Source organism: Cyprinus carpio, chromosome B5 (genome assembly GCF_018340385.1).
Source record: "Cyprinus carpio isolate SPL01 chromosome B5, ASM1834038v1, whole genome shotgun sequence".
In the NCBI taxonomy this organism is placed as follows: Eukaryota; Metazoa; Chordata; class Actinopteri; order Cypriniformes; family Cyprinidae; genus Cyprinus; species Cyprinus carpio.
The window spans coordinates 28,977,795-29,004,889 of NC_056601.1; the positions used below are offsets into that span (position 1 = coordinate 28,977,795).

Here is a 27,095-nt window from a genome sequence, read left to right on the forward strand (position 1 = left end):
GTGGGGACATAATTTCGGATTATAATGACAATACCATTCTCAATTTCAGTCCTCACTCCCCCCAGCTCTGCATATTTTACATGTCTCCCTTTGTTAACACACCTGATTAAGATATCAGCTCGTTAGAAGTGAACTCCGTGCATGAACTGTGTTCCGATTGACATGGTCCCTACACAGTGTTCATTGCTCCCTACTCCCTGAGAAGGGGAAATCTGTTGAAGTTTACCTCACTTCGGAACATTCATTCATGGATTTGTGCTGCGCAAGGTCTTCACACATGGACAAGTGTGACATCATATACCTCTGTAAATAAATACAATTTAAATTCACGTCTCGCACACTTCAATGCACTTTGAACGGAACATATACGTTTACTTCGAACTGGAATCGTGGCAAAATATCCTGTGATGTCCACTTCACAGGGCACTTACATTCGAATAGAACAAACGTCTGAAACGATAAGAGAAATACAAAATGTGCAGGGCAGGGGGGCGTGAGGACTGGAATTGAGAACCGCTTACTTAAACTGTCTTTTTACGCATTGCATCGCGACGCGTAAACATAAAACCATGTCTGCATTTGTGATCGGAGAAACAACAAACAACAAGCCTACTCTACACTGCTCAAAACTCATGTTTGAATCGTCAGTGACAAATCCTTTAAATATGTAAACGTACTTACAGACTGTGAGTCAGAACAGCCGGCATTGTAGTCTACTATCCCTGGATCAGGAAACAGTCTTCCATAAAATGCGCTGCACACATCTGAATATTTAGGTTGAATTGTTCTGGAACAGTGTTGTAAATACAACTTAACCACTGATTTCTGGTTGTGTTCTCTTTTGGAAGACCAAACAAAGTAGTTTCGCTTTCACAAAGAAACACACAGCGTTTCCACAACATGGCGCCAGCAGCAACAGCGAAAATAAAAGTTACATCTTCTTTCTTTGCATGAACATTTGAGTGGCATAACGCAAATCTTACCACATCGTGATGTAGACATGTAGGGGCGTGTTAGAATGAGCCATTTTAGTAGGGCGTTGTTGAATCAAATTTTGGAGAAATCACAGAATAAGCAGGTTAAACTCACAGCACATGCAGTATTTACTGACTGTGAATGGAGACGTCAATCAGCTGCGCGCGTGAACACTGCACTTTGAGTGAATCCTGCCACAACAAATATATTATGAGAGTTCAATAAAGAAGAAAAATTAATCTGTTTTTAATGCAAATAAATGTAGGTGCATTTTGAAATCAAATTGTACTTTATGAAATTAAAAAATCTATTTTAATAAATTTTATGCAGGTATAAACATGTAAACACTGCAAAAGGTTTTGCCACAAACTCAACTGACAGGCAAGTAATTGCACATAGATTAAATAGTATACATACAAATAAATCATAAACATCACAAATAATATCCCTTTAAAGTAGAAGACAGTCAAATGTATTATTTAGTAAACTGATTTCCACTTTAATAAAAAATAAATAAATAAATAAATAAAATTTAATTTAATTATTCTATTATAGTTCTTGTATATACATTTTCACATAAATTTATTAAAAGTTAAAAAAAAATATTATATTCTATTGTCGTTATCGATTGAATACCGATATTCAAATCGGACTTTTATTTTGACGGGTCACTGTTAGTACCTTTACAGTTCTGTGTATGCGATATGATGCTAGTTTTACTCAAATCAAACGGTAAAATGCTCATGAAGTGACTCTCTTAGCAGTTCTGGAAATGTTGTTCATGTGTTTACGTCCTCATTTAGTGAGACGGCAGATGCTGAAATCATTGCAAGTGTCATGTGTGCTTCAGTGTGTGTAAGACAGGCAGAACATGCAGGATTTATATTTAAATCGACTTTTGCGGCTTTATATTTACATATACTAGTCCATATCGTGATTTGATTTAAGTGTAATGACCTTCTTTTCGTTAATTAATTCTAAATAAAATAAAGACTTCACTGCATAATTTTTCCGCTTATCATGCGGCCACTTGCAGAATGTGAACATAATATCTTACATACCTTATATTACATACCACTGGTGAAAGGGCCAGTGTAATGCAAATATATCTGAAAGGTCTGCACAAGGATATCGATCACCTTCTCGCTAGACTAGTTAGATCTCGCGAGACACATCGGAACTCTTGTGTTTCTCTCCTTTTCCATCTCTCCAGTCCTATTCTGCTCAGGTGACTGGAGATTTGTTCCCACTTTGTTGCAGTTTGCTAATTTTTGTAAAATAACTTATGTTTTTGCTTTTCAGATAAAAGGATAGTTTCAGTTTAATATATTGTAGGCTCATTTATTGGTAATAAATAATTGATAAAAAATGATATTGATGATAAGAAATTATCAAAAAATGCTGGGCTTGTTTTGGAAGCTGCGGTTGGTTATTTGTTTCACCAGAGTTGGCAACAGTGATTACAGGCTCCTGACTCATCAGAACACAGAACAGAATGTAGCACTTGGTCACGCTACATCGCTACTTGCTGGAAAAAGTAGTTAGCTACACGAAAAGCTACACTGTTTTAAAAGTAGTGTCGCTATTGTAAAGCTACTGAAAAATGTAGTTGTGCTAGTAACATCACTACTTGTGGCTAGCTACTCCCCAACACTGCAAATAAATGACTGGCCCAGTGATAATTTTTTTTTTCTTCTGGGAGTGTAGGCCTCTTACAGAAGTTTGTGCAATGGCATTATGTTGGCTGGGTCAAGGACATGTAATTAAATTACTCTAATAAACCTGATTATATAAAAAAAAGATCAAGACCAGGCTTAATAAATTACATTCAACCCATCAGTTACAGCAGCAACACATTTCTGTCTTCTGATGTCCATTCTCAGTCTAGAATGTACTGAAACACACAGGTGGGCTTGTAGAGCTGAGCTGTGATCAACTCACCGCACTTCTCCAGGGTCCTCTGTAACCAATACGTCCGTCTTACAGCTGGCTATAGGGTTGATTGACAGCTCCACTGGAGGAACCACAAAGCTCTTGCTGACTGGCAGCCATAGGCCTTGACCCAGACTGTAGGATGACCTGCAGCATGAGGGACATGAACACAAGAGCGTAATGTGTCAGTTGAATTTCAATGACCCTCTGGAACTTGCTGGAATAAAGACAGCTGCTATTAAAAGAAAGCCACACTGACTGAGAGAGAAGATCTGTTCTTCACAACGTGCACAAATAAAGACCATCACACTAGACAGTAGTTGTGTGCTAATGACACACACAAAGGTATTTAGTAAAATAATAACAACTAAATAATAAAAAGACAATGAAAATATACACAGCAAATCTGCAGAAATTATTGTATAATGGAGAAGTGGTCATATAATGTAAAATAGGATTTTTCACATTCTTCAAAAGCAGGCTAAGGCTATCTGTCAGGCTAAGCTGAACTCCTCTAACACTGACCAATAGGAACGCATTGATATTACGGCACTGACTCTCTCACATACAATTATTTTACATTATCAGTCCAAAAATAAAAGTATACAGAAAATGCAACTTAATCAAAAAAAAAAAAAAATCTATATATATATATACAGTATATTAAGATATATGAAAACATTTTAACATTCAGTTGATCAGCAGTTTCTAGCCATGCAGCCTTTCTCTTTGGTTTTATGACAGCTGTACCTTGGTTATTAGTAGAACATTAAAACATTACAATCTAAAATTGCTCTTTAAAGCATTAAAAACACTAAATATTCTAAAAATAAATAATAGAATTCAGACTACATTTTAACAGGTAAGAGGAACACATTAACTCATTTGAAATAGTAGGGCTGTATTAGCAGCTTACATTTGATTTACAGTTACTGCTATGGTAAAAAAATAATAATAATAATAAAAAAAAATACATGAAAAAATTAACTTAATACTAGTACTACTACTACTACTACTACTACAACTACTACTACTACTATTATGAAACCGCTTTAGTCCTGATTGATTTGTTAGGTTATTTCAAGTCAGATTTTGGACTTAATCCCCGCTTTTCTTAACGTCTTTTATGAAACAGCCCCCAGGTCCATAAGTATGACAAAAATAAAGCTAAATAAAAATAATAATACATGAAATGATATTAAATCAATGAATAAACGAACGAACGAATGAACATTAGCATGAAAAACAACATTTTGATCATTATAGGTGGACTTCAGGGGGAAAAGAAATGAGTGTCTAAGTTTCCAAAGAAAAATTCAAGGAAAATTTCCATTGATAACAGAACAGAGCCTTCAGTGTTAGCCTATAATCTCTTTGTAATGCATATTAATGGACATGATTGCACCACCTAGAATCTTAATGGAAAATTCATCTAAAAATAATAATCTTTTTTTTTTTTCTCTCTCATTATTTACTCATCCCAATGAAGTTCATAAAAAAAAAAAATTTGGATGGATAAAAAATAAATGGATGGATGGATATTGCAGGAAGAGAATGCAGACTATTATAATGTTTTGTCGATGACTGAAGATGTCAGATTCTGTTGTGAGCTATTTGCTGTTTTCAGTCCTGGTGTGCCGTAAAAGATCTGGCTATTCCCAGCAGACACACAATGCCATAAGACGTTGATATTTGGTAAAATTTCAGTTGCGAGGTGACCAAAATTCAATGTCAATTCAATGTCTAATGACAATGTTAATTTGAAGTCTAATACCGACAACAGCTGATGCTGATATTTGTTGTTTTTAGGTTGTGTAACCAAAATCCAACGTTAAGTCAACATCAAATTGCCGTAAAATACTGACCCGATTTTCATTCTCAAGCAAAATGCAACATCTGTCTGACGTCATGTCCAATGTCAACCTGACGTTATATTGATGTCCTGCACCTGCTGGGTCGATTTTTTTTAACAATAACCAAAACTGACTTAAAAAAGGCTCTTCATCAGTTTAATGCAACCATGAAAAACGGGAAAGGTGAACCCTATGGTTTCAGCAGCCATATTAGCCTATGCGCAGAGCTTATCTGGTACGTAATTGATTCACTAAACCTTTGTGCCTTTTAAGAGATCCCTTAAAGCATGTTTTCCACTGTGCCCTTGTTTCTGTGTCTGTGCTTGTCACTTTGTTACAATCACAACTGTTTCTGAGGAACTACATAGTTTGGCGGAATAATAATATTTTTATTAATATCATTACATTTTTTATTTTATTTTTTATTTTATGAAACCTTGCTATGTATGTAGAATAACTGTTTTATAAAAGCAATTGCAGTATTGTGCCTAATAACACTCTTTAGCTGTTATAAATTCACTGTAAATCACAGCTTCTTGGGGCTTGTTGCTTTATTTCCCTTCGATTGGCATATATTTGACATGTATATTAACTACGGCTGACTAATTCATAATTTGTTTATTAGCACCATGATTACTTTGTCAAGGTAACTGAAGAGCTAAAATAATTGAGCTAATACAATATTAATTTAGCCAAAGAATCCATATTCTGGGAATAAAAATTGTATGATAACATGCACTCTTATCATAAATCATAGAGATCTGACACGGGAGCTCCACCGCACTAAAGCTCAGGTCTGAGTCTGGCCAGCCACTGACCTTGGATATAGACAAGCACATCTGAATTACTCTGGATCAATGCATACTTCTACTCATAAATAAGACAGTGACAGCCCAGGCCTTGCTTCGGCCCATCAATTGACACTTCAGAGGGCATCGATTGCTTTCCTCAGTCCACTATCAGTCAACTGCTGCCAGCTGAACTAAATGGCTTGAGTTGTCAGGTGGTTAAGAGTGATGACAGCTTGGGTGAGTAAGGAGAGAGTGGGATGATATAAATTTCATTTATTTTCGCCTTCGTGTTTAGATCCAAAGAAAAATAAAACAGCTTCATGCTCGTAGTCTGAAAACAAGCAAAATAATGGAATATATCTTCACGTTTAATTAATGAGAGACATAATTTAATAGGGATAATCAAACTGTCCAGCATAAAATACACATTTGTTTTAGTTGAAATCGTTGCAACTATATGTGTGGACTGCACAACAAAATCCTATATCATGAGTAATTTTGTATCACAGTAACAGTAAAAAAAAAAAAAAAAAAAAAAAAACTTTTTGAGTAAATAATGGTTTATATAGCAAATAAATATGCTAATCACTATTGGGATAATTGTAATTGCTCAGCAACCCAAAACAACTGAATTCTGCTTTAACACACAAGTCATGTCTTGTCTTTACATGTTTTGGGACGTGTCTCAATTGATAATTTAAAGATAGAAAAAATGACATATATATTCGTCTGTTTCATATGACTGTGACATACTGTACATTTCGCTACAGTATCCATCAAATGAACACTAGAGGCTCTAAATAGTAAACACTAGAGAGTAAAACACCAACAACTTTTGCTTCTAGTAATGCCTTTTTATGTTTGCATCACATAACCAGCTTCACCTCTATGGATTTTCTGCATAGTAAACTTGCTCAGAAGTGCACCCGGTAATACATTGCACTTGTGATGTGAAGTGCTTGGGTCTGATAAAATAGATCAAGGACTTGTAAAAGCCAACTAAAACAGCATGGTTTCTTCAACTAATGTGTTGCCATGGCATGGCAAATGAATTCCCATGCATTAACCAACATAATAAAATGTTGCAACAATCACATACAAATGTTTTAAACAAAAATCAAACACATTATTTAGCATTGTGAAACTGCAAAATAAGTATCTCTTTTTACAAATATGTTCTTGCCTATGTAAATGTACTTGTTTATAGTGCCTCTTGTGGATGTGTTATCTGAAAAGTGCAGTGGAATATACCTGTATTTTATGTTTTTGAGAAATGCAGTCACATATTTATAACGAGTCTGTTTAGAAAAATCAACATGCAACTTTCAGACTGCAGTCAGGCTTGCTGTAATACATGTGATGAGTTACAGCAAATATTTTAAGGGCAGAAGTATTTTAGACTGTCACGCCCGCAGGACAGAAACATTGAGAAATCCAAAGTGACATGCTGCGGTTTATGACCTGTCCTTGTTCCCTTTCTATCTCCACCATTTCCTTGAGAACATGAAAAATAAATATATGGACACACTAAACACTCACAGTGGCCCTAGACGCTGCTTTAAAATTGAATGAGGCCCAGGGCTCTGGTAGATCTCCCTCCTCTTTCAGGTGGAACATGCCTAGGGCAACTCCTACCAGGAAACCCACAGTGCTGCCCCACAGGCAATCTTTGAAGTCCTGTGTTCAGTATGAGGGCGGCTGACAGCAGGCGGGGAGTCCCTGCCTGGACTGGGACACCCCAGGGACTGTTGTGTTTAGCATGGGACCTTATTTTAGAGGACAGACAGATGGGGAAATCTGGTTCTTACCTGAAAATCTTCTCTGGAGCCTGTTCGCCTGTGACAAGGTCATAACCTCTTTCCAAGTTTGAGTAAGGCCACGGACTGTGGGACAAACACACAAAAAGGCTTTGTGAGTATAAATGCTAAGGGTTTTATCTGAGAAATGATAATAATAACAGTAATTAATTAAATCAAGTGTGTCCAATCCTACTCTTGGAGAACCAATGTCCTGCAGAGTTTAGCTACAACCGTAATTAAATACACCTGAACCAGCTACTCAAGGTCTTCAGGATGATGAGAAACTTCTGGTGTGCTGGAGCTAAACTCTGCAGGAAGGTGGCCCTCAAGGATCAGAATTGTGTACCTCTGAACTAGAGTTTCACATTTTCTGAAGAGGTGCTTATCCAAAGTGGCAAACAAGTCTATTATGATGCTAGGATGTTGCGGCTTCATTGTCATATAATATTATCAGACTACTCTTTGACTTTTTGAAGTCTCAGACTGGAGTCGACTTCTGGGCTGCTGTGATTTTTTTGGGGTTCAGCTGTTTGCTTGAGTGAGTTCATTAACGTCCGCCACAAAAGTAAGGAAGAGTAGTTACTACACTTGGCATGAGGTGAGGTGATCAATCATATCTCTCTCTCTCCACCCCCCACCCCCAGCTTTTAGTTTGGCCTATTTGTGAGGCATTGACAGAGTGGTTTGCAGCACTCACCCTTCGTTGCGGCCCCAATCAGTGCGGATGCAGAGATGATTATGCTCAGGGTCAGGGGCATAACCTTCCAGACAGCTGCATTCCCCTGCAGAGCACAACACAGTGACAGATTATGTTCATTTATCCCTCTGTCAAATCAAACGCATGTCCATGTGGCACCCAGTGCTATCGCACACACTTGGATTTGCTCCAGACAAAAGGTTTTCAAAGTACAGTTTGTCCTATATGCAGTCAAATGAAGTGGGAAGAGTGACATGTGAGAGCTGGTTCTGTCTCCAACACCTTCACTATCAGATGGATACATATACGTATTCACTTATCTTGAAAGGTATCATAGAGCTACTCAGCTCTCAGTAGGTCATGCTAGGAGTCAAGGATACAAGAATGATATGCCTCCTCGGGGACAGAGGGATTGTTGGGTGAATCTCACAGAAATATGTCCATGTCATATTTCAAATCAACATTAAAAGTCTATTTTTTGGGGGACTATTCATACTGTAAATATATCATTACATAGGGAAAATAATGTTTAATTGCATCACGTATGGTGTGAAAGTCACAGAGGCACATGGAGTGAAAATTTGCAATTAACTTTTAATAATTTATTTATTTATGCATATATTGTTTTCATAGTGGAAACATGATTCCATATGAGACTATAAATGATGAAAGAATTTTCAGTTCATTTCTTAAAAATATATTGTGTAGAAATTGTGTAATTTCTACACAATTGTGTAATATATTGTGTAAATTTCTATGCATTCATCTTTATTAGACATTAGCATGAGGTCTATAAACACAGAACATTAAATAAATAAATAAGTTTGCAAATTAATTTCAACATTAAGAAAAATAAGCAGGATGCCTAAGTGTTACTTTAATATAACCAGAAAAAAATGTTTTATATTTGTTTGAGGTCTGGTTTGTTTCTGTCACTAAAGTGGCCAGTGTAACAAATCATGCAGTAAAATGTTCATTTTTTCCCATTCTGCTTTATTCATGCATATGGAAATCAGGATACTTTCTGAAGTTCCCTACAGTTTACAAGCTCATGTTTCATAAAACAGACCAAACAAAAATATAAAAGTGACATAGGAAAATTAAAACATACTCTAACTAACATACTCTTCAAATTAAAATAAAGGGCAAATCTGAAAAGCAAGAGAAATCAGATAAGATGCAGTAGTACTTCACTTAAATATGAAGGGGGATTTCAAAACCAGCTCTGGCTGGAGGGGAAACGAAACAATAAGAAAAGTAATTTTACAAACCGCACAGGCAGACATTCATATTTCATGAGCTGGAGCGGTGAATATTAGAAATAATATGCACCCATCTGTACTCCCACTATGATAATGACATTCATCCCATTTAAATGCTCCCATTTCATGGCTTATTCTTATGAAAACAAGCACATTTAGGCACAGCTATTGCACTGGAACAAACAGAGAAAGTGAAATAGAAGATGGACAGGGCAACAGTTGCCAACCACAACTAACATACATTAATGACCGATAGAAGTAATCTATTGCAATTTATTACACAGCTGAATGGAATACCTAAATCAATTATGGAATTCGGTCAAAAATTTCTGAATAATGACTACTAATAATACTACCAATAGAAAATTCTCTATTGGATTACATTTGAACATCTTAACTTACACTTCAATACTCTGAAAATGCAAAATAGTTCTTCTTGGACATGTAACAAAAAGAGACGGAAGCAAAGACATATATGAGTCGCCTAATAGTGCCACTTAACAAAAAGAAATTAAAAAGAAATAAAAAGGAAAGAAATACAAATATCTGGTAGTTAGAGTGAAACTGGACTCTCAGACGTAACAGAAGCAATTAGTTTAATAGCCAAGTGATTAATAATTAATTTGCTGTGAGTGCATCAGCATATGACAGATACTTCAGGAGCAGCCCTTCTGTTAGACACAGCAGAAAATGAGCCTTTCCATCTTTAAAAATGAAGGTTCAAATGCACTAAAATGCTTCTGCAGCAGTTAGTGCTGGTCCTCCAGACGATGTGCCAATTATTCTGATTTAGAGGTTTCAATCAAGCGGCTCTCAATGATGATTTGAGCTATTGTGAAGGTAGATTGCCTATAAATGGTTGTCCTTCGAAGTCCTTTAAGGTTATATCTGAAATGAGTTTGTGTATGCTACTTGGAGAAGTCATTGAATTCTTTTTGAACAAAGTTGCAAAGTGTTTTAAGAGACACTCTTTGAAGGACTCATGTTCAACTGTACAAACTGTACAAATACAATTTTTACTGTATTGTTGATCAAATAAAAGCAGCCTTGGTGAGCCGAGGGGACTTCTTTCAAAAACAGTACAAAATGACCAGCCCCAAACTTTTGAACGGTAGGCCTATATCTATACAATAAAAGTCAAATATTCTTCAAAATATCATAAATGTTATGTTTTCTTGTTACTATTAGTAGTAGTAGTAGTAGTTATTCTGGGAGCTATTATACACTATTTAACAATCTATTATGTGAGAAAAAAAATAATAAAAAAAACTCTACAATATAACTACAGACTCATTTAATATTTACAGATACAATTCTACATTTTCAATATGAGGAAACATGAAACATGGTGGTCTAGCTAAATGAAGTTCACTTTCTAACTGAAAAAAGTGCCTTCTTTTCCCTACAAATGCCATTATAGAGGATTATAGAGAGAAACGCCTTGGTAAATAATACTTATATGATCTTATATGCACCTGAGATTCTGAACTGTCAGGGGGCGTGTCTGCTGTGAGACTTCAATGGAAATGCCCAATGCTATGATTGGCTACAACATCTTTGCATGTGAAATCAGCATTACATGTGGAACACCCTTGAAAACTTTTACTACATTTTTACTACAACAGCCGCCAAGATTAACTAATGGTGGAAAGTGTTGATTATAGCATTATATTTAGAACTACTCCCATTGCAGTGATGCGTTTTAGCTGAACATAGTCATGTCTACTGACACACGATGATAACACTCATCTACTTATTGCAACGTCATTTCTGCAGTCTCACAAATAATTTTATATAACTAACACAGTGCAAACAGAATGTAAATAAGACACTCGTTGAACAGTGTGAACTGTGTGATAGATTATAGCAGAAGTTTTGGTGAAAATGCAGAAATCAAATAATGTTAGGCTCACACTGCTCCAGTGATTTTAAAGAGAATGATCTTTGTTCATATACTGTATATAAAATAATAACAATATAGAGAAAATATGGTTTTCAGGCTACTACCGGGAACAGTGTGAAGCTGTCAAGCATGAAGTTTAGTCGCTGGCTTGAACCACTAATGCATAAAAAACATTAAACCACGTCTGTACATGAGCTCTTATATATTACACCCATCACAGGTCATGATGCTCATGAAATGCAGTTACAGATTTTTATATTATGTTTTCTCAAGATTAGTTTCTAAAGTTTTATGTATGCAAAGTTTTTTTTTTTGTTTTTTTTTTTTTGCACCAAAAAAGTATTTCATTAGCTAACAGCAGTATCATTCTTGTAACTGATGGACAGACATGAGTTGTTCAGAACATGTCTCCATGATTGCATATGACAATGAAGCCCAAGGAGCGTTTTAAGGAGAATCATGGTTCTCCTGATTTCAAATTTTTGTTTTTCATAAGGGTAGAAATTAATAATTCATATTTTAAAATGGGGAGTTAGTTTTGAGTTCTGAAATGTTCAGTTATTTTTATTTTTTTGTATTATTTTATTGCAGAGTAACGTGTAAATATCAAGAATATTTTGAATCTTCATTTCATGACCTATTTAAATGGTGATGAAAAATATTCAAACAGGATGAGTCTGATCATCAATGTTCTTTTTCATTTTAATATGTGACCTCTTGTGATTTATAGATGCTCTCATTAGAAAGTTTCTCATAAAAGGCCACATGGGCAATTTTCTGATTTCAAGGTTCAACACGTGGGCATGGAGAAAGAGATATTGTTGTTCAGATGAATATTTCCCCGTATTACACAATTCCGAGGGAAGCAATTCTGCCTATGGACCTTGAGAAGATTTATAATGTTACACTCCCACAGAGGCATATGGACAAAAGTAGTGAGAAAGAGAAAATAGGGCTGATAAACTCTGAACACTATGAAATGACAGAGCCATTTTTTCCTTTATTAGTTGTGTAGGAGAGAAACAGAGAGAGCGAATGCAAACGAGGAATATTTATAACAGATGAATACAAGAGAGGCTTGGCTAGCTTTTATTAAGTCATGAGTAAAACATATATTTCTGAAGCAGCCTGTGAGAGAGGAGAGCAAGGCAGAAAATCAGAGCTGATAACCTTGTGGTTTAATCAAAAGCTGGTTGTGGGCTGAGATTGTTCTGGCGTCGGGCCGGATGGCTGAATGCTCTCTCACACACGCAGTGTGTGTGTAAAGACAAGAGGCTTCTATCATCCAATTCTCCACCTCGCTTGATACGGAGAGAAGCGTCTGATAATACTCAGCCTGGCTGCAGTCACGGCAGGACCTGCGAGGTACGCGAGCAAATAAGTGCTTAGAGCGTTTAAAGACATGTCTTCTTCTTCTTTTTTTAATTCAATGATGAAATACTCATCCACATCCTCGAACATGTATGCTGTGATTTTTAATAAGCACTGAAATTATCACCCCCAGACCATGGAGGTTTTTGGCAACTGGGGGCCTCGTTTTTGTACGCCCATGTGTAGTATTAGTATTAGTATGTCAATTATGAGTATGTTTGTCCAATCCTAGCAATTTAAAATGTGTCTGTAAATGGCAATTTATAATTAGCATTCATTAGCAGCTTCAAACTTGTGAGGGTGCAAAAAGTCCTTGGTTAAGATCCCGGATGAGCCCCCAATTTTGACATCCTAACAATTGGGGGCTCGTCCGGGAAAACATTGCGTTGCTTAATATTTATTTATTTTTTTTTATTTATTTTTTATTTGTATTTTTTTAATGGACACTGTGTTATTTTTTAACATTCTGTAATGAATAGAAAGTTCAAAAGGATAGCATTTATTTGAAACAGAAATCTTTTGTGAAATTATAAATGTTTTAACTAAAGAAATGTTAAGTTCCGGTTTCTATTCTTCACATCATTCACATGTATCAGCTGTTCTTGTTTATTTGTCCTGCAGTGTTACTCTCCATTGCACCATTTCATGCTGTGTGTTTTCTTTTTTTCTCTCTATTATTTACTATATTGTGGCATCAATTTGATTGTCCAACAGTCCATGTCTTATCTACCTCTCAAACATTTGACTTCCATCGGCTAGCTTTCTGCAGGATCACAGCAGCAGGAAATGAATTTAGATCAGGCTTCCTGTTTATGACAGCTCATCAGCACTCACTGCTTTCTCTCACTCTGGCCCTCGTATGCCTGACAACCTGGAACTGTCTTGTACTGATCTGCAGCAATAAACAAAGATAGCTTGTATGTGAGAGACATCAAAGCTGAGTTTACAGTGTCTCATATGAGATAAGACCAATAAAATAGACCATGTGCACCAAGGGTCAAATTAAAACAAAATATCAGATATTTGTATTAGCTACAGATCACAAGGAGAGATCATGGAGATTTTACTATGATTAGTTATCAGGCAATAACTTAGTGCTCACACCGTATATATGCAAAGATAAAAGATGCTATTGAAATACTGATGTTCTAACACGAATACCACATATTTCATTTTCTCTGTTTAATAAGCATTATATGCTGCAAACAACAGTGCATGCTGTAAACAAGTTAAATACACTCAGAGAATCCGAGTACATTCATTACCTCAAATCAATCAAATGCTCTCCCACAATGTTAATAGGAGGTTTCTATTATGACAATATTTAAAGATTTTGGTTAGATCAGCAACATGGTTATTACACAAAAAATCCATTGCAAGTTGTTTCAACTATTAATGCATGACTGGAATCTAGGTATGTGAAACAAAGCTACTCTTGCTAATTAAAAGGGTATACAGGTATACCACAAAACAACAAATATTAACAATAAATAAAAACAATACCTCATCAGTCCCCATGCTTTAGAAGGAAACATTCACAGATACAAGGAACAGCACAGATCAGAGTGAGTGTTTAGTGTTCTTCATCGTGGGCTGTAACAATATTTTGAGTTTATTTATCTCACAAAAATAAGTACATTTTTATTTTCTAACCACAAAATAAACACTACTTGTATACAATGGCTGTTTTTAACAGTCAATGTCTGTACAGACAATATTGAACATTTATATTGCTATTACTGGATGACAGTTTGTGTAATGTTTAATTACAATCAATATTGGAATAATAGTGGAAATGGTCATTAAGTTCTAGTTTATTGGTAAATAAATCTCAATTGATCTGTCCTCCTACTGTATGCAAGAGTCATATGATCAATTTACTTACTTGCATTAATAACTTAGAAATAGTGCAGAATATTAACACAATTATATCAAAATATTCTTTTCTTTTTAGATTTCTGATTACTTTGATGTTTAAATTAGATGTTGCATCCCACATTTTCAGCATGATGTGAGATTCTGGACCTCAATGTATGTAATTTGTAGCTAATTGTTTAACCAATGCACTGATCAGGCCAGCTCAATTTTCTTTCACAACAAATTACAATATAACAAACAGTTGTAAATGAACAATGTTTTGTTTGAAAGTTGCCATTACTGTGATTATTGTTCCCTTTAGCTGAGAATTTAGAGCTGATTAGTCTGCAGTTATTATGCTTTTAGCTAGTATATTAGTGTGTCTGAACAGCACACAGAAACTATTGCATTTAACTACTACAATAATATCACAACCTCTGCTCTCTTAATGGCTATTAAAAGACTATAGACATTACTTATACCTTATTTAGCATAATACTGCAATATGTACTGTACATTCAGAGATATGCAAAGATTATATATATATAAAGATAAATATATATTAGATATATAACTGTATATATATAGTTATAGTTATAGTTATAGTTATAGTTATGCTCTGAGATAAGATTAATTGCAGCATGGCTAACAGTGACAATCATTATGCATTATGTTGATGTAATTTTTTTCTGAAGTCTTCTGACAAAAGAACAAAAATATCTAGTCTGCGTTGATTTCACAGGAAAAGTAATCAGAACACAGTGCAACACAGTATGTAACTCTAAGAAATTGCTATTTAATTTTGTACAGCATGATTTTTTTATGTATTTACCACTTTTTTCCTCTTCTTCTACTGCATGTTCTTGTAGTGCAGTGTATCTGCTGTCTTCATGTACACAAAGTTAGAGTGAAATGCAAAAACAATAAAAAAAAATAATAATAATCCCATTGTACAGTAAATGAACACATTACAATAAAATACTCGGTAACACTTTATAATAACTGCACGCTATTTATCATTAGTTAAGCATTAGAAAACAGTTAATTCATCATTTATAAAGCATTAATAGACATTAATAAGCAGTTTATAAATACAGATATAAATGTATTATACTTGATTTAAAAAGCATATATATAATGTATTTAATAATTGTTTTTTCCATACTTTATTAATGATCAATTTATCATTTCTAAATGAAGTATAGCATTATTTACACACCAGTTATTAAGGAGTTCATAAGATCACTTAGAAATTGTAAGTAAATTATTAATAAACTATTTAAATGTGCATTCATACATCTTTTTATTCAGACATATAGTAATAGTTACTTAGAGTGTTAATAAATGGTTTATTAACATGTATTTCTACTGTAATTCAGGGTTAATTCAGGTAGCTATAAAACATATGTAGTTGTTAGTTAACTATTTTTGTGAGCTCATCTAAAGTGAGGACTATTTATACCTTGTAAAGCTTTTACAAATGAGATTTTAAAGGCTGTTAATATTTCTATGTTCTGTATCACTGTGTTGTGTTTGTTTCCTTTTTCTGTTTAGAAGATAACTGAGCCTTTAAATATCCCTTATAAATGCTTTACAAGGCATAACTAGTCCTCACTTTAGATGAGCTCACATAAATAGTTAACTGACCATTACTAAATGCTTTATAACTACCTGAATTTACTACATTTACTTACAATTTCTTGTGAACTTATGAATCACTGGCAACTCCTAAATAACTGGTTTGTAATTAATGCTATACTTTATTGAGAAATGATAAATTGATCATGAATAAAGTATGATAATACGATGATTAAACACATTATAGATATGCTTTTAAATCAAGAATAAAGCATTTATATCTGTATTTATAAACTGCTTATTTATGTCTATTAATGCTTTATAAATTATGAATTTTCTGTTTACTAATGCTTAATTAATGATCAATAGTGTGCAGTTATTATAAAGTGTTACCAAATACTCTGCTATCTGTACATGGTACATTGAGAAACTACAACAGAAGTTGAAACAATGAACCTGTGACGATTCCATCTGTCAACTCACCTCTCCTGTCTCTTTATTCTGCTTCTGTTCTGATTAGACAAGATTTCTGCAAGTGTGGAGTCTAGTGTAAATGGCTGAGTGAGCAGATGAAATAGAGATTCTAAGAGGACTCAACTAGTACACGAAGAGAGTAACGCATCAGCTCTTGACCGAGCATTCAGCTGATGCTAAGCTCAAAATTGCTCCCTTTACGGAACCGAAGAGATTAGAACTCTCTCTCATTAACATAACAATATCTCTAGAGCTCTAGTGTCATCCTCAATGCTTAAATATGGGGAAAAATAATCTGGAATCAGTAAAATTACTGATTCCACACCATCACTCCACAAATGCTGAATAGATTTTTGGTTACTCTCTGAACCACTGACTCTAGCGGGCTTTATGAGGAGCCTCTTCCACCTCCTTGTTCTGAAAATGTCATTTAAGTCGTCTAAAATGCATTAGTCAATAAGTAAAACACAGATTGTTTGAATTTTCAATTGAATTAATTGAAATGTTAAATAAATAAATATTTATAAAAATGGTATATATTACATATGACAATTATATAGTAATTTGTTGCGTTGTGAAAGAAAATCAACCTTGTGAAAATCTGTATAAAGTATTTTATTGCAAGAACTTGCCATTAAATCCTGGTCATTTTTAATGGTGCATGGTTAATTAACTATGAATAACATACAGCAAGGACCAAAGGTCTTAAATTTAAACCTCATAATAAATAGAAATAAAAACTTATATATAGAAATATAAGATATTACTGAAACTGAAGAACTGAAAGATTTTGACCAACTTCATAACAGCATTATTTAATAAGATTTAATGTGCAACATCTGAAAATCCAAATGTCCAGTGATAGACTAAACAGTTCACATAAACAAGGGTAGGCCAAAGTTATACAAGAGTGACTGAATGGCAATCCATGCATATGCAAGACAGTTTTTTTTTTTTTTTTTTTTTTTGGACATAATATACACTATAATATACAGCTCTATTTGTTAAAACAATTGTGTGGATATACAGTATCAGTAGCTTTAACTATATGACTGATATTTGCAGTTAATAATTGGGTCCACAAGGTGGCAGTGCTGGGCCCCAGCTGAAGAAGAAACGGAAGAATCACATCAAAAAAACTACCAGAAACCACAACAATAGACATAAGGTTCTTCTCAAACTAAAATTCATGCCTCCTCATTTCCTCACTCCATCCTCCAGCCCGTGATCTGGAAACCGATCAAATTTAGCCATCTCTCAGTTCTCTAATTGCTCCATGGGAAGACGAGGAACCAGAAATGAGGAAGCTTCTTAAGGAGTCATGAACGAGGATACACTGGTTTATCCTTTACTCGCATCCTAAGGGGGTGGAGCTAAGACCTGAGGAAAGGAAACGAGGATGCACAAATAGGAAATGAGTATCACCCATAAAGTACCCAAGGTTTAAACAGACCTGCCACTCTAGTTTAAAAGAGCATGAAGGCATTTTAGTGCAGAAATAGTGCAGACACTGGACATAGTCGAGATAACTATATAGTTTACATTTTGTCATGATGCATTTTTCCTAGAAATCAAACCAATGATATTTTAGGCATCATGGAACAAAGAAAGCTGTACTCTATCCTGCTCTCATCTGGATCTGTTGAAACTGTCTACTGGCCATCCTCCCAGCATATGGAATCAAAGCTCTGCAGCTCACCCAGAACACTGATAGCCTGACTTAAATTCAACCACCTCTAGTCCTCCCGCAGTCACACCACTGCTCAGCTCTCTATTCTTCAATTCAATCGATTCGAAATTCACGGCAGACCTTGTCACACCATCACCTCTCTGAGGATGAGCACTTTGCCATTCATCTGAGAAGCACTGCAGCCTGCAGAACACTTAATGCTAAAACACTGGTCAAGAGATTTAACCAACTGTAACAAAGACTGGTAAAAAATGATCTAACAGGTCAAAGTTTAGGAAAAATTTGAATATACTGTAAAATGTAATTTATTGCTCTGATCAATATGTGACAAATTCAGCAATTACTCTTGGACTTAGTGTTAATTTTGACAGACATTTTTGATTTAGTCTTAATCTTTATCTTGAGACAAAAATGCTTAGTCTTAGTCACATTTTAGTCATTTGAATCTTTCATAGTTTTAGTCTAGTTTTAGTCAATGGGAAGTCATTGCATTTTTGTCAACTTTTAGTGATTACTTTTAGTCTAGCTGCAGTTACCAACATTTATTTTGGTAGTTTTTTCAAACAAAAATAGTCATGAATTCTTCTTTAAACCAAACCAATTAAGCTTATGAGAAATTTGAATCAAGGACTGAATTTGGTAAAACTTGAATAACTGATGACAATTTTCATTTTTGGTTGAACTATCCCCTTAACAGTAATGAAAGGGTAGCAACTTCTAATAATTATAGTTGTTAATATAAAATATATTTAATATAGCCTATATAATTTATAATTTTTGAAAACGATATAGAGATATAAATTAAAAATTTTTCAGATACAGTAGGTTTACTTAAAAATATTTATTTAACATCTTTTGTTGGTTAACATTAATGACACGGATAGGTACTTAATTAGGAATGCTGTTCCTTTAAGATGGAAGGCATGCACGAAATACACACATTCAATTTTCACCCACCTGTTTACGTTCACTTAATCCATAACTGTATTCATGTGAGATGCTCTACACGATAGACATTTAGATTGCTGGGTGTGTATTTTGAGCACTAAGAACTGATCGCGCGCTGTATATGAAAACTTAACAACCCTATCGTGTGTGAGAGAGAGCACTTCTATCATCCCGCCTTTACTAACTTTAAGTTAATCGACAACGAATTGTGACTTCCGGGAAAATGGGACGTCTGGTCACCTTATCCCTACCCTTTCGGGTGCTAAGGCCATTGTTTCAGATCGCTAGTTCACATTTTCACATATCCATCCACTGCAGCTGCCATACTGAGACTAGATATGCAAACAGGAGTGGGTAGTAACGTATAAATTTTTTGGGTAACTAATACTTTCTGAGTATATTTAACGATGGGTACTTTTACTCTTACTTATTTACTTTTACTTCCTTACTGTGGGCCACGCTCCTCTCGTTACTTTAATGCAATACAATTTAATGCTTCAGTTTATTCTTAACGCGCCATCTGCTTTTCTCTTGGCAATGAGGGATGCTCAAAAGCTTGATCAAACCAGTTGGCAAACCAGTGAATTGGTTTGCGAATCAGTTTGAATGATTTGTTCAATTCCCACCACGCGCGCTGATCCGTCTGAAGCGGTTCACTGAGAGTTGTAACAGAAAGTTTAATAACATCAAGAGCATTGAAGACGTGAAGACGTGGCTCTGGATCTACAGTCAGTTGAAAGCAAATCTGCAAAGGCTATTGTTTGCTAACGATGAAGATCTTTATTAGATGAACACAGCATGTGCTGTCTATGGTTCAACAGCTATAACTTAGGCTAGATTCGATTACAGTACATGATACCACTATGACATTACCTGTTTGTTGTACGTTTAACTTATAAATTAAATACAATGTATAATTTTTACATTAAATAAGCTGTCACAGAGAAATGAATACCCTCCAAACCCGCGTTAGCTCTGTTCCAGGTGGAATGCCTTTGCATAGACACAATTAATAATGATATTTCCACAATATTTATGCTTACAGAAATATACATTTGTTTACATTTTGCAGAACAGATGGAAGAAGATCTGTCAATGTGCGTTTGGTTTATGTTCAGATGTTCGGTAACTTAGCAGTCGTTTGAAGAGTTTTCACTCTTCTCTGTGTCAGATGTATATACATACATAATACATAATTAATATACTTTAAAATATAATTTAATTCAGTGATGCAAATCAGAATTTTCATCAGCTGTTACTTAAGTTTTCAGAGTCATTAGATCCTTCAGAGATCATTCTAATATATTGATTTATTACATTGCTGGAAACAGTTTTGATGCTTAATATTTTTTGGAACCTGTGACTTATTTTTTGCAATCCAGTGACAGGGTTGCACATTTTTAAGGACAAGACAGTAGCCTGAAGGATGTAGTTTGAATGTCCGGTAGTCCTCAAATAACATTTGTCCTGTCTCTTGTTAACAGACGCGGCATAAATTTCATCATAGTTTTTATAATCAGATATTAGTTTTAGCTTGTCAACGTCTCATCTTCGTCACAGAAAAAAAAAGTTTGTTAACAAATATTTTTCGTTGTCATCTTCGTTAACGAAATTAACACTGCTTGGATTACATATTAGGGTTCTTTAGAAACATAATGTTCTAGCAAGTCTGCTTGATCAGTTACCAAAGAAGCATGTTAAAATCATCCAGAAAAAAAAAAAAGTGATAGAATGTTGTTTTGCAAAAATGAGTACACCCTCCTAAAAATTACAAAATAAAACTTTTTTTCCTACTGCAAAAGAAAAGCAATTTTAAGCAACATGAGAGCATGTTTAACCAAAACAGTACAAGAAGAGTCATTTTTTGACAATTAAAAGTATTACACAGCCCATTAAATAATTATTAGACAACAATAGAACCACTTGGCAGAGAATCATCAAAAGATTTGTTTCTTTGCACAAAAGAGGACAGTTGTACAAGAGGAACGCCAAACCTTGATTTTAAGGGTGAAAATACAGCAAGAAAAAAAAAATGGACTTGAAATAATCAGGCCTTCACGTTAAGCTTTCATTTCATGATAAGTGATTTTTTTGCTAGGAAAAAAAAAAGTGTTTTAGAGTCAGCAAAAGTGTAGAGAAGTGGGATGCATGGTTGTTGTCCACAGCTGAACTACTGTAGATAAAGCACAATAAACTCATTTATCCTTTTCCAAAGCCCATATTTACAAAATATAGACTTCCGGGAATCCACACTCAAACATTTTCAATCTAACAGCATCTAAAATGCTATGACATTGATAGGCGAGTAGTACAGTGAGAAGAAGTGCTTTGTTCCCACAGTGAAGTTCTGTGGTAATAAAGCTCTTATATAGGGAATTATGAGTGCTGAAGGCATGAGGGAGTTGTGTTTTATCAATGCTTATGATTCCATCTACCTACTTTTATGTGAATAATATGTTGGATGGAAACATCAAGATGCACACAGATTATTATTATTATTATTATTATCCACTAAACTACGAAGGAAACACAATTACCAAATAAATTTCTCAAACAAGTCATGTGATTTTGCCTCAGCAGATGGCAAAGTCCTCAACAGACGTCTATCATCAAAATGATTGGTATAACTGCCTCCCAGAACTGTCTCTAACGACTGTGTTCCCAAAATATAAGGCATCTGAATGCAAGATAACATGGCGGCATTTGTTACTGCATTTCCTCCCTGTCGCTCTGAGGTGCAAATCATTTATTATGGGGGGGCCACAGGCTTTCCTGGTTATAGCAACTTTCATTTTTATTATTGATACTTTGCACCAGTTGCCCAAGAAGTGACAATGTGTTTTATTCTCCAGAACATATGGGATGGAAACAGTGTTCAAAATGTTATGCCATATTCTAATTCTGCACATACGTTAAATATGCAACTTTGGATGGAAACATGGTTAATTGCTTCATGAATTTACACACCAGTGCATGATATAATGCAAGAGCCTCAAACAGAAGAAGTTGGGTGGGGGGTTGGCAGTTTTGTCTGCTGTTGTGTACCCACCAATGTCAAAATCAAACCTACACCCCGGTACAAATAGTGATAAGAAGGGTAGGAGAAGCATAGTTAAAATTCTGGAGGACATATTAATTACTAGAATTTCTCAGGTTGGATGAATTTTAACCAGGTTCACTTAGTTCAAGTTCACTTTGTTGAGTTCACTCATTTATCCAACCATTTGTTTAAAAAAAAAATGGCTAATTTATTATTTTATGGATATTAATGACTAATTTTCTGTGTTCTGTGTTTTTATTAAGCATAGGTTTAATAAATGTAAAAATGTACATGAACTGTATAAGTGAACATTAAGAATGAATGAATGAATGAATGAATGAATGAATGAATGAATGAATGAATAAATAAATAAATAAATAAATAAATAAATAAATAAATAAATAAATAAAGGAAAAAGGTAACAGGAAAAAAATGCCATGAAATAAAATGTCATAATGTCATAAAGTGTCATAAAACCTCATAAATAAAATAAAATAAAATAAAGTAAAATAAAATACAGTGCCTTGCAAAAGTAGCCATATCCCTTTATTTTTTCCCATATTTAGTTATTTTGCTGCCTTATATAAACTGATTTAAATTATTTTAATTTATTTATTTTTACATCAATTTATTCTCTGTACACCATAATGACAAAGCAAAGCAAATCAATCAATCAATCAATCAATCAATCAATCAATCAATCAGTCAATCTTACTATATAAATTAAGAAAAAAAGTCTCACTATTAAATACTTTATTAGCATGCATTTTATTAGCATATTTGCTGTCTATTAGTATATATAAACGCAAAACCCTACCTCATATAAACTTAAAGGGATAGTACACACAAAAATAAAAATTAGTCCAAGATTTACTCACCCCCAAGCAGGCGCGCTGGAAGCTGTTTTATGCGGGGGGGGCTGAGGGCTGGGTTGGAAAATATGTGACGTCATTATGTTGTGACTGACGACATGAAATTTCTCTACTAGTCTTCTCCCTGGCGTGATTGTTACTGTTTTATACACAAAAATTGTACTTGATTGTACTTGTACTTTGATGTTAATAAAACGTGTTGTAGCCATTAAAGAAAACATATTTGGTTTCTGTACTGTTTAGGCTATGTGTTGTAGCCATTAAAGAAAACATATTTGGTTTCATATTTGGTTTAAATATTATAGGCTAATGTAATTTTTTTTTATTTATTTAATCATGTTTATTATGAAAGTGAGCATGCAGCATGAGAAAGATATAATACATCATGCGCAATAGCCTATGAGACATGGAGTGGGTAAGACATGATTTTGACCACTTTTATTGAGTTTTGTTTTGTAGAAAGACTCTGTTTAAAAGATTTTCGTTTTGTATAAATTGTATCTTAATTTTGATCAATATTTTATCAACCCATTGCCTGTATTTAATAAACAAGCAAATATATTAGCAGACAATGTAATAAGGTGCCGGCACATCACTTGTATTGCACGTGAATGGAGGGCGCAGAAACTCAGCTTGTGCCTCACAGACAGTTTTGAGAAATATAGGCTATCTATTATAGAAAGCTTAAAAATGTCTACTTTTAAACGAAAATATTCAAAACGAAAAGAAATAGGCTACTCTCTGAATATGTAGGCCTAATCCATAATGTGCATTTCTCTCTGGCGTTCATGGCGAGTCCGCATCGTCTTTGCAGCGACACAGAAAACACCATTTTATTAATAAACAATTAAATGTCTCCTTGCTATTTTTGACAAATTCATAATCATTTCTTCAGCCGGTTCTTTGTGGCAAAATTATACATGCGGTCGTGCGCTTGAGAGCGGCTTTTATCAACGAAATATTAAAATAATTAATCATTAGTTTATATCTTATACACTATATCTTAATCCCACATTAAACACATTATGTCTGTTTTTTATTTTATTTTTTTTATTTTTTTCACGTTTTTAAGTACAATATTAGGTTAGTCCACAGCCCCCCACCAGGGGGGGCTGATGCTATGACGGGGGGGGGCTGCAGCCCCCGCAGCACCCCCCTTCCCGCGCCATTGCCCCCAAGGCATCCTAGGCATGTCTAACATTCCTCTTTCAGACAAACACATTTGGAGTTATATTTGACATTGTCCTGTCTGTTACAATCTGTAATTGCAGTGAATGGTGCCCCTGTTTCTAAATCCCCCCCCAAAAAAGTATCCATCCATCATAAAACTACTCCACACAGCTCCGGGGTGTTAATAATGGACTTCTGAAATGAAACTATGCATTAGTTTAAAATATAGAGTCTTAAAACTTTATAAACTGTATTGTCCAGCTTCCGGTCACTCAAGCAGGCACGTTCACAACAAGGCGGTCAAGCGTGTAACATAGGCGTGATGAAAGGTGCGACATAAGATCTGGGGAGAGACGAACGCAGATGCACAGAGGAGAAAGCTCCTTACACCTACATCATTTATAAAGTTGTAAGAATCATCATTTTTGTTAAACTAACGCATCCTTTAGCTTCAGAAAGCCTTTATTAACACCCTGGAGCCGTGTGGAGGAGTTATATGATGTATGTATATATATATATATATATGTATATATATGTATATGTATATGTATATATATGTATATATGTATATATATATATATATATATATATATATATATATATATATTATATATATATCATATATATATATGTTTTTTTTTTTTTGATTATTCAAAAACTGCAATAATACAGATTGGAACAGATAGGACAATGTTGAATATAATGCAGAGTGTGTTTTTCTGAAAGACTAATGTCAGACATGCCTATATCTTTGGCTTATTTTAATTTTTGGATGAACTATCCCTTTAACAACTATCTTGCTAATTATTAATAAGCAGCAAATTAGTTAATTAAATTTATTGAGGCAAAAAAATAAAAAATAAAAACATTAATAATAGAGAGAATTGGCCCAGAAACTAAGGTGTGACCCAGTAAATAACAATAAACTTCTGTCCTTTGTCTGTGACTTTCTGCGTCTTTTGATAACATAGTATTCCAATCTCACCTAGGTAATAGCATTATGCATCTTTTCCTTTCTGTCTTTCAAATGCTCTTTTCCTCACCTAGCATATTAACCCCCAACCAACAAACACACACTGTCGCTTAGCATATATGCGACACTTTTTCAGATTGACATTCCTCTTGGTTTCCGGATTCACTTTCACATTTATGAATCTAATCTTCAGTGTTTATTGAGGTGGCTTCATGCATCACCATCGACTATGCATTAGTGATCTCATGCGACATTATGTGCTAAAAGCAGAATGGATGTAATCCAATACAGGTTCATTCTCATATACAGACACATTTTCCTCTTCTTTAAGGCCAGTTAAAAGAGAATAAGAAGAGGTAGATAATGCATCTAAATGTCAGGTCACACAACACTGGCTTCCAGTTTGGAGCTTTCATGGAGGAGCTCTATTATTCACTGTGTTTAAAAATAAATGCAGACCTATATGATGAAGTGGAACTACATTTAAAGACATTTATAAGGCCAAACAATGAAAGAAGTATTCCGGCTTAAACAACACAAACATCATCTGCTCCGTGCTGCTTATTACCACAGAAAATTAATTTCAGTAACTAAGCAATTGATTTTCAGCGTACTCTATGTAAACAACTGGGAAACATGTTTACAGGAAGTAACATATAATGGAAGAGCGGTATGCATTCACACTTAATACAAGCTGTTTTCAACTGCAGTTTTGTTAAAAAGAACTCTGTCACTGTGATTTCCCTTGTGGGAAAGTGTGCATAAATGTATCGAAAGTGTACTTGTAGTGTATTTCAAAACTTATTAACTTATATTAAACACAAATGAAATGTGTTTTATATAAATGTTTAAAACGTATAAGTTTACACCATAATGCATTTTCATTTAACTGCAATTACGATTAAACCTAACACTTGACACTAGCCACTGTCTTCCAATTTTTTTATTTTATTTATTTATTTATTTTTTATTTTTTTCTCCATACTATGGAAGTCAATGGCTAACATCAACTGTTTGGTTACATTTACTTTTTTTTAAGTGGATTATCCTTTTCAGAATAACTATTTTAAAGCATGTTGTTTATTCATCCATCATTATGCCACAATCAAATGTCTGTACTTTGACCCTGTGCATCAGACTAAAGAGCACCATGTGTTTCTGGGTCCTGACCTTACTGCAAAGAGCTACAAAGACAGATTCTAGACAATAACTGTAAATGTCATGCATGATGCTCATAAGCCCCGGGTCTGAGACATCACAGCGGGCATGTGTTATTCCCCTGATCCCCAGGCATTGGCACGCTTATCACACTGACGCCCTGCAATTCGACTCAACCTGACTGAGACCTTGAACCACAGATTACCACAGAAGGTCACGAGCAAATAAATGTGTTTCCTCTTAAGGGTGGCAATCAGGCCTCGATACTGTATTTTTCTGAGTGTGTACAGGTTTATCTTCCATCATGGAGACATTTGGTCATATTTAAAAATGAAGAAAAAAAAAAAAGTGTTTTCTGTGAAGGGTAGGTTTAGTGGTTAGAAAAATATTGTTCAGTCAGTATAACAACGATACAAGTCTACTGAAAGTCCCCACAAAGACAGCCACAAAAGTGTGTGTGTGTGTGTGTGTGTGTGTGTGTGTGTGTGTGTGTGTGTGTGTGTGTGTGTGTGTGTGTGTGTGTGCTTGTTCACTCACCAGTGTCCTGGTCACAGAGCTGTTCGCAGGGGTCAGTCGTTCTCTGGCCACAGTAATCTCTCACCCACTGGGTGGAGGTGTTGGTCTGGTAGTACAGGGTCAGTTTAGCTGGATTTAACCAGTTAGAGACATCCAGATAACTGCCCATGCTCACCACAAAACTGCTTCCTATACAAAAAAAAAAAAAAAAAAAAGGCTTGAAAATACACATTTAT

The 27,095-nt window shown here is 34.7% G+C and overlaps 1 protein-coding gene across 1 annotated transcript in view; it reads right to left on the reverse strand.

Moving 5' to 3' along the window:
- Positions 1 to 27,095, reverse strand: part of LOC109081198 (astrotactin-2-like) — a 418,824-nt gene that overhangs the window by 194,551 nt on the left and 197,178 nt on the right. The window contains 4 exon segments of the mRNA XM_042723440.1: positions 2,922 to 3,054; positions 7,360 to 7,434; positions 8,048 to 8,132; positions 26,881 to 27,048. Coding sequence (XP_042579374.1) covers positions 2,922 to 3,054; positions 7,360 to 7,434; positions 8,048 to 8,132; positions 26,881 to 27,048 — 461 coding nt within the window.